Below are 8,800 nucleotides of genomic sequence, written 5' to 3'. Positions count from 1 at the left end.
TGAGCACATAGTGCTGCGTTTTGCAACCCTTTTCTTTCTTGTTTTTGTATGCCTGAATAAAGCCAAGAAAAGACAGAGACGGTGTTCTCCTCATTGTCAGTCTAGGTGCCAGCACACAGCTGGATAGTTAGATGTCCCAGTATAGGATAGGGTCAGACCAGCTCCACTCATCCGAACCAGTGGAGCGCCACAATATTATAGTGTAGAATTATTGTAATTGCCTAATATAAAGTGCAATTGTTGAATTCAGATTACATACTATGAACTGGCAAAGGTTTTTGTTATTGGAACCCCTGTGCTTCTACCCGGTCCGTGGAAAAATTTTCATGCATGAAACCGGTCCCTGGTACAAAAAAGGTTGGGGACCACTGGACTAGCTTAGCAGCATAGCTAGCCATAACGCAATGGAACCTCACAGGCTGGAAATGTGAATGAAGCCACACAACACTCCCCCCTGGAACCCCCTCACCTCCCAACCAACAGCCCCGTGCATTAAACCATTGGCTGTATATAAGAACCGGACAAACCCACTCAATGGGTCATCTCCACAAAGGTTTTGAATTCTGTCTATTGCCATATTGTAGCGCTTCACTCCACTTCACATATAGTCTCACACTCCATCATACTGGCTGCTGCTCCGGTTCTGTTATGTAGTACCACGAGACAGCTTTTTCCTCAGCATTTTAATATTGTGAGATCTCTTTGCACAGGATCTCGCCACACCCCTAGATCCCATTATGATTTTCTGCTCTTGGCTCCATTCAGGTTTGAATATTCTACATGATGTTTCTTTGTCCCTTCTCTCTGATCTAGTTTGAGTTCATGGTGGAGTCGGTCCTGCTGGCCCGGGACCGCTGGCTGAGGGAAGGTGGTGTGATCTGGCCTTCATCTGCAGCCCTCACCCTGGTGCCATGTCAGGCCAATAGCTATTACACAGAGAAAATTACCTTCTGGGAGCAGCTCTATGGTCTGGACTTCACTCCTCTTCAGTAAGGGTCACTAGTCAGCTGTTCTCAGTGAACACAGTCCTCTCTCTCTCTGCAACTGTCATAGTGAAAATACAGAATATCTTTTTTTTTTTCTTCAGAAAAAATTTTTAAAGGTCTGAAACTCAGATGTACTGTTTGAACATTTAATAGGATGTGCTCTGGTGTCAGGTCAGTGCCAGGTAGGGATGCTGTTTTTGCATGTTATTCACATTTGGCGGGATGATCCGTGTGTGACAGTCAGCAAAGAAGAAACGGCTATGGTAACCACTAGGGGTGTGACGAGATCTTGTGCAACAAGATTTCACAATATTGCAGTGACGTCCATTACCAGATGATTAGTTAAAAAATTTCAAAATGCATCTGCATTGTTATTTTGTGACTTTCAGTCAAATAAGACTATTTTCAAGTCATATTTTGTCATTGATTTCTTAAAAATCTCCATTCAAGCATGTACTAGGTATAAGCAAATTGATATTGGATTATGTGTAAAATTATGTGTTGTCATATCAACTGTTTTTACATGCTTGAAAGAATACATCAAATCAAATCAAAATGGTGTCAAAATGTCATCTCGTCTTGTTCTCATGAACCCAGTATCGTGTATCGTCTCATCTCATGAGCCAAGTGTATTGTCACACCCCTAGCAGCCACACTTGTGGAACAAGTGGACTCTGTGTAACTGAATCTACCAACTTCTTTGTATTTCTCCCTCTTGTTGCTCTGAAACATAATAGCCATATGACATATCCTGCTAATGCGAATTTAACAAGCATACTGGGTCAGTCTAGACCTTATTAAAAGTACAAGTAAAAAGATAATTGCTCATGTTTTTTTTATTGATACCTTTATTTGGAGCTTTCAGAGGTGAAGAGGTGAGGGCAGGCAGGTTGGAGTGGGTAGAGAAAGGTGTCAGGAGTGTTGTGTGACAGAAGAGTGTCAGCGAGAATCAAAGGAAAGGTGTACAAGACAATAGTGAGACCAGCTATGCCGTATGGGCTAGAGACTGTAGCAGTGAGGAAGAGGCGAGTGCAGGCGGGTTGGAGTGGGTGGAGAAAGGTGTCAGGAGTGTTGTGTGACAGAAGAGTGTCAGCAAGAATCCAAGGAAAGGTGTACAAGACAGTAGTGAGACCAGCTATGCTGTATGGGTTAGAGACTGTAGCAGTGAGGAAAAGACAAGAGGCAGAGATGGAGGTAGCAGAGATGAGGATGTTGAGGTTCTCTTTAGGAGTGACCAGGATGGACAGGATTAGGAATGAGCACATCAGAGGGACAGCTCAGGTCGGCTGTTTTGGGGACAAGGTCAGAGAGGCCAGATTGAGATGGTTTGGACATGTGCAGAGGAGGGATAGTGGTTATATTGGTAGAAGGATGTTGGAGATGGAGCTGCCAGGCAAGAGGTCAAGAGGAAGGCCAAAGAGGAGATATATGGATGTGCTAAAAGAGGACATGAAGTTAACTGGTGTGAGAGTAGAGGATGCCGAGGATAGAGTTAGGTGGAAACAGATGATTCGCTGTGGCGACCCCTAACGGGAACAGCCAGAAGAAGAAGAAGAAGAAGATTTCTAGCTTTCAGCTGCATCTTATAGTGTGGGCTTATATGCATAGTAGTATGCAGGAAGCAAGTGTTATCCTGTTTTTGATCATATTCATGATATGACATTTACATTAAACAAACTTGGGTATTTGTTTCTCTGTTTACAATATCTTAACAGTACCAAGGCTTCTGACTGCACCTCTCAGCCTGACTTCAATACTGACCGAGTTACCCCTAAACAAAGGTCTAAACTCTGCTGCAGTTAACATTTTGTGATTAAATGTCTTCATGTGGCACCAGTAACAGAAAACAAGAGCAGCTATAATTTATAATCTGCATTACCATAGTCAGATTTTCCCTTTATTTCAGTGTGTTTAACATTAACATCATTACATTATTTACCATAATATGTTTGTGTAGGTAATGTTACGCAGTTTGAGTTGATGATGCACTGATGTGTAGATAATGATCAGAAACCTGGTTATGGTGTTAATGTGTCAAAGTATGCTTGTCTCTCTTCGGAGTACTCCAGATAATGTATCCAGGTTTCTTTAAACTGGGATATGGGTTTAGTCAGATTTCTGAAACTAGAGATATGGTGTTTACATCCCCAGCTCATTAGTGGGATACTCACTTGTCCTTGTACGCACACTAATTGTTATCACTGGGTGAGTTTGCTCACTTGTTAAGCTGCTGGTATGTAACACAATCCTTAAGGCTTATATTATGCTACACAGGTAAAAACAGACCAGAGTTATGTGTTGGCAACCTACAGTAATGTCCCCATGTATCACATCTCATCTCTGCAGGCCTTTGGCACAGCAGGAGTTCTTCACCAAACCCATGTTCAACCACCTCATTGAACCCAGCGACTGCCTTGCTGCTCCCTGTGATGTTATCTGCTTGGACATGTACACCCTCCAAGTCAAAGAACTGGAGGTACTGGGTGTGTTTCATTATCACAAATGGCTCTGTTCCATACAAGCTGGATTTTGTAACTAATAAAGTATGGTTTCATTTCTCAGGAAATGAAGGGTCAGTTTCATTTCTGTGTGGAAAAGTCTGGTGTTTTCCATGGATTCACTGCCTGGTTTAGTGTTCGTTTCGACAGCCTGGAGACACGGGGCACAGCAGTGGAGCTAAACACCGGACCCAACTCAGAGTATGAAGCACCAAAGCTTTGTTCAACACTTATTCCCTCTGTTGTGCACTTATAATTTGAAGGATAATTTATTCACAAGTAGCAGCACTCTTGAGCCCTTACAGCAACTTTACGAGTTAGTAATTCAAATAATCACAATTTATGAGCGGTAAATCAATGAGTCAACTTTATTCACCAAGTGTGCAAGCGTACAAGGAATGTGTCACGTATAAATACTTTGGACTTTATAACCAGTGTCTGGGTTATAATTTTTGTAATACTCTTAAGTCTTTGTCTAAAAAGTCAAAAACTGTGATACATAAAAATATTAAGCAGACTCTTTTCGTTTCAGGCCGACACACTGGAAGCAGACTCTGTTCATGCTAGACATGCCAGTCAGTGTACATGCTGGAGACTCTATCAGTGGATCCATTTTCCTGCACAGAAACCCCAAGTGGAGACGCCACATGACAATCACCCTGAACTGGAACGTTAACAGCGGCACAGAGGAGCCAGACAACAGCCAGGCAAACATCTAATCTTCACTTTGCTCCATATCTGAGTGTTTCTTTGACTTTATCCTTTATGTGGTGGTAGGCTGTTTTATTATGTTACAGTTAATGTTTATCCATGCAATGTGACTCAGTTACAAAGTGTACAAGCCTCCCAAGAGTGTGGACACTTGATCTTTAACTTGTCAATGGTGTCCTTGGAGTTACTTATTTGTTTGTTTGTTTTATTTCCTTTCTGTTACCACAGGCAGAGACAAAGAGTTTCCCCATGTGGAGGTAACAGAGGCTCTCCATGTCAGCGGTGGAAATCCACAGAAAACCAGTCAGATACATCCTAACTTGAGCTTCGGGTCAGTGAGGTATCAGTTCAGATGCTGACCTATAATGAAGCGTAACTTCTGTTTTACAGTGAATCTGATGGCAGGAAATGTACTTTGATCAGCCTGCTAACTCCTGATAGGCCTCAGTGAACCAACACAGTGCAGGTTAGCAGAGAACAACTTGCCTGCTAAGAATCAACTGTGGAGCATTAACTTCAACTTACATGCTTACTGGGCTTAGTTGTGTTGACAGCTGATTGTTTTTAACATTTTTGGTCTCAGGTACAACAAAACATGTTTGTATTTTAATATTATTTTTCTTTGTTCCACCATAGACATTTAGTCTACATTGTAATTTGTACAAATGCTGGACATGCCTGTAGGCTTATATAGATAAAAAAAAAACAACAACAATTTTACCATAAATTAAAATGACTGTGTTTTTTTTTCTATGTTAACAGGTTAGTGAGCAATGTACACCAAAATGTTACTATTGTAAATTAACCTTATTAACTAAAATATGCATTTTGAACAGCCTTACAGTACACTGTATTACTTTATAAAGAACTGTTTACAATAAAATGAATTCTAAATAGCAACTTTACAATTAGTAAACTCACAATGTAAATGACAATGGCATTTTGCTTTTCATTTTGCCCCATGGTGTTTGTTTGTTTTTTGGGGGGGGATGACTAAGATGAAACTGTCCTGCATATGTTGTGTACTTTTATAAAAGTACACTTTTATGTCACTGCTCTGTTTTAATCTTTGCTTTGGACCTGGAGCGTGTGTTGACCTCTGCTGGTGAAGGCCGAGTGGGTAAGGATTCAGGGGAAGGAGGCCTGGAGACCGGAACAAACAGGGGGGGTTTAACAACTTTGAACTTAACCTCCTTGCTTTTATCCTTCTTCTGTCGCAAGTGTTTATCACAGTGGTTGACAAACGTGTCCAGCTTGACAAAGGTCTTGTTGCACACTTTGCAGTGATAAGGCCGCTGTCCTTTCTTGAGGCGTATGTTCAGCCTGATGTATGATGACCGTACAAACGTGCGGCAGCAGACCCCACACTTCAAATCGTCCTGGCTGCATTGTGTTCTCTGGGGCTGGTTTACTACTGGTGCACACTCTGGTTTGGCCTGCCCTGATGATTTTTCAGCCTTGTGAGAGAGGAGGAGTGACAGAGAGCGAAAAGCCTCACCACACTGTTCACACTTGTAGGGCCGCTCCCCTGTGTGCAGACGAACATGTGCCAGGAGCCCAGCCTTCTGGGTGAACGACTTGTCACAGTAGGTGCACTTGAAGGGCTTATCCCCTGTGTGGAGCCGACGATGGGTCTTCAGATGTGAGGCACGGCCAAAGGTCTTGCCACACTCAGGGCATTTAAATGGCCTCTCACCACTGTGGATTATCTTGTGTGCCATCAGGTGGGAGGACTGGTGGAAGAACTTACCACAAGTGCTACACCTGAACTTCCTCTCCTTGTTGTGGGAGGCCAGGTGAAGGGCCAAGTGGGCAGAGGAGATGAAGGTTTTGGTGCACAGGCTGCAGCTGTGAGGGTCCAGGCGAACACGCCTGTGTGGCCTTTGACCATTAGGGAGACTGTTGCCTGCCTGGCAGGACAGACATTTGGATGGTCGGTCTGTTTTGTAATGCTGCTGTCTAGGAGGGGCTGAAGTGTTCGGTGAATCAGGGTCATGCTGTGGTTGGCTGAAAATGCATCCACAGTCTGAGCAGTGGCCAGCCTCCTGGTCTCCATTACTGCTTTCATCTGGCATGGTGCCATCTACAACCATAGTGGGGGAGCACAGGTCCGCAGCCTTTGACACATCATAAGGACTTCTGGAAGCGACAAACACAGACGAACTGTTAAACCTTAGTGGTGCAGACATACAAAACACGTCCTCTGCTTATTAGTCGATCAGCTTTCTCACTGTGGTTGCTAACGGAGCGCAGCAGTATACGGGCATCCTAGACATAATACACCATAAGAGACATACGACTGTGACAACCACATAGCCTACACAGTATTATAATTAGCAGTTAGTCAGTTGTATTGTAGGCCTTGTGTAGCTCTAAACAATGAGGTGGTTATTCGGGGATGCGAGTAACGGCGCACAAACAAGCCATTTACATACCGAGCTCATTCTTCCTAAGTAAATGCGCATGTATTGAAGGTAGTTTTCTTGCAAGCGAGGTCGAACATCACAGTAAGAGCCATATCAGCGGGGACTGTTCAATCGCATTTTATGTCCTGTTTTCCTGCAAGAAGCTGCCTGCTGGTCTGATATAAATGGGCTGCAGCACGATCTAGCGACTGGCGGAGAAACTGTCTTAATATGACACTATACTGTATCTGAGAGTCGGTGGAGGCGCAAAAGACGCTGAATCATCCCGGACACAATATTACTGTGGTAGTCCTACTGTGTGCAAATAAAACAATGATGTGGAAGTTGTCATAATGGGCTCTGAAGTGCAGATGCTTAGTTCACTTCAATTCACCCAAAACACTCCCCTTGAGCAAGCCAGTTTCTTCCTCATTGACTGTTTCATTTCTTTGGTACTATCAGAAGAACCGCTACTGTTGGTCCTTTCATAAAGTTTCGTTTCCCATGAACCCCCGATTTCTAGGAAACGAGAGGAACCGGAGATGATGACTAGAAGCGGATTGGGCATCGCCAGCCTTTATATACAGCAGACCTGATCTAAGGACGTTGGTTTTGGATGAACTTTGCAGTCGCGGAACTGATGCGACACTTCAACAAACATGACTGAGGTAATGTGGTTTCACTACTGCATCTTTATCAGCATTTCCGAATGAGTTAAAGCAAATTCAGAGCATTCAGTAAAAGCCAGAGTAATGTGGGGCGTCTCAGTGCAGTGTTGTTCCGAGGCTGTTGTGTTATGGGGGCAAATGTGATTCTTCCATTATCCAGGCAATTCTAAAACTGGTTAAACCTGCACAATAGAACAGTTTTTAGCGCTACAGATGGGAAAATCTTAAACAATGGTAGTTTTGAGCAAGTCCACAGGTCTGTGCAAGCAGCTGTTGCAAGTTTCGTCCACAGTAGGCTACAACAGGCGTGACTCATCGATATCAATATAATGAATTTTATTTGATTTCTCATCTTTTTGATTATGTCGTGGCATTGCTAACAAGATCAGTTTTTTTTTTTTTTGCTCCCATCTAGAAAACATTTTTAAGTTGTTAGAAATGGATTTCAGGAGTTGCAGTTGTTTTATTTACTGTTAGTATTATTTTGCTTGTATACAATAAGGAATTTTGTAAGTTTTCAGGTTTGCAAATTTTAAAGCACTAGAGCAAATATTCAGAAGAGTGTTAACTTGTTTATGAGGAATTTCATCAACATCTCCAGTCTGAAGTGTTAATAAAGCCACACCAGCTTCAAGCCACAGTGATTCTGTTTGATGTGGTTAAGAAGGGAGGTTTGTTCTGCATTGCTTTAGTCACTCTGGCTCTCTTACAGAATCTGAACCAGGAAGCATGAGTCTGAAGACAAAGAAGAAATCTAGGTGAGTTTGGCATCCATCTATTTTTACTTCCTTTTGTTGGCTCATTACAAACACAGGCAGACCAGATTGCTCTATTGTGACAGTATTAAGTGGAGACTGTTACAGGTAGGGTTGGCAATACTGGAAAAATCAAGAGGAAGCTCAATTTTGAAAGGAGACAACTTAAGAAATCCCACCTGCTGCTGTGGGTACCTTTTCTTGCTAGCTTTAGGTGTCAAAATAGAGTGGTAATGTCTGTCTGCAACTCTAATGCCTTGTGGGATATTCTTGGCTCTCATGCATTGAGTGCAAGGCAGAGTGCATGTATGTAAGTAGGAAGTTAGGTTGACAAGCAGGTAAGCCAACCCAACGATTCGATGAGAGAAACTGACAAAGTAGCAGGGAGGCATGCCTGTGCACTTTTTTTAAACAAATTAAAACAATTGGTGTAACTTTGAAAACGAAGAAAGCTCATGTGTACTACTAGTGGGTTGGGGACTGCTGGGCTAGCTTTTTAATTTTGCTTTTGAGAGGACAAAGTCATACAGTATACTTGTGAACATTATGACTCCGAGTCCATTTTACTGACCAAACCATTCTGCTTTGGCCAACAAGAATTCACCTAGTATCATCTGATTTTAAGTGAAACCCTTCAACTTTATGGCTAAACATGTAAGACAGATGTACAGCACATGTCAAACCAGACTCTAACACTGGTTTTTCCCACCGTAAGTACTTCAGGAAAACCCTGTGCTAATTAGAATTTTAACTAGTTTCTTAAACTTTATTCCTGCT

General features: G+C 42.6%; 2 protein-coding genes across 3 annotated transcripts in view; one reads left to right on the top strand and one right to left on the bottom strand.

Moving 5' to 3' along the window:
• The window catches only part of prmt2 (protein arginine methyltransferase 2), a 10,950-nt gene extending 6,345 nt beyond the window's left edge, over nucleotides 1-4,605 (top strand). Inside the window, exons 5-10 of one of the 2 annotated variants that reach the window (XM_020594790.1) lie at nucleotides 814-989; nucleotides 2,702-2,767; nucleotides 3,333-3,462; nucleotides 3,549-3,685; nucleotides 4,017-4,191; nucleotides 4,424-4,605. In XM_020594790.1, coding sequence (XP_020450446.1) covers nucleotides 814-989; nucleotides 2,702-2,767; nucleotides 3,333-3,462; nucleotides 3,549-3,685; nucleotides 4,017-4,191; nucleotides 4,424-4,456 — 717 coding nt within the window. In that variant the 3' untranslated portion in view covers nucleotides 4,457-4,605. The remainder of the gene's footprint in view (nucleotides 1-813; nucleotides 990-2,701; nucleotides 2,768-3,332; nucleotides 3,463-3,548; nucleotides 3,686-4,016; nucleotides 4,192-4,423) is intronic. The other variant, XM_020594791.1, reaches the window with a different exon arrangement.
• A 573-nt stretch (nucleotides 4,606-5,178) lies between these two features.
• LOC109957138 (zinc finger protein 888) lies at nucleotides 5,179-6,967 on the bottom strand. Its single transcript, XM_020594792.1, has 2 exons — nucleotides 6,631-6,967; nucleotides 5,179-6,334 (listed from the first exon to the last, which is right to left on the bottom strand). Exon 2 carries the CDS (start codon nucleotides 6,286-6,288, stop codon nucleotides 5,245-5,247), a length of 1,044 nt encoding a protein of 347 aa, XP_020450448.1. The 5' UTR covers nucleotides 6,289-6,334; nucleotides 6,631-6,967; the 3' UTR covers nucleotides 5,179-5,244.
• Nucleotides 6,968-8,800: the final 1,833 nt, after the last annotated feature.

The sequence above is a fragment of the Monopterus albus genome, unplaced genomic scaffold (genome assembly GCF_001952655.1).
Source record: "Monopterus albus unplaced genomic scaffold, M_albus_1.0 scaffold24.1, whole genome shotgun sequence".
NCBI lineage: Eukaryota > Metazoa > Chordata > Actinopteri > Synbranchiformes > Synbranchidae > Monopterus > Monopterus albus.
The sequence above is the reverse complement of the archived record's forward strand: the minus strand, read 5'-3'. Positions and strand labels throughout refer to the sequence as shown.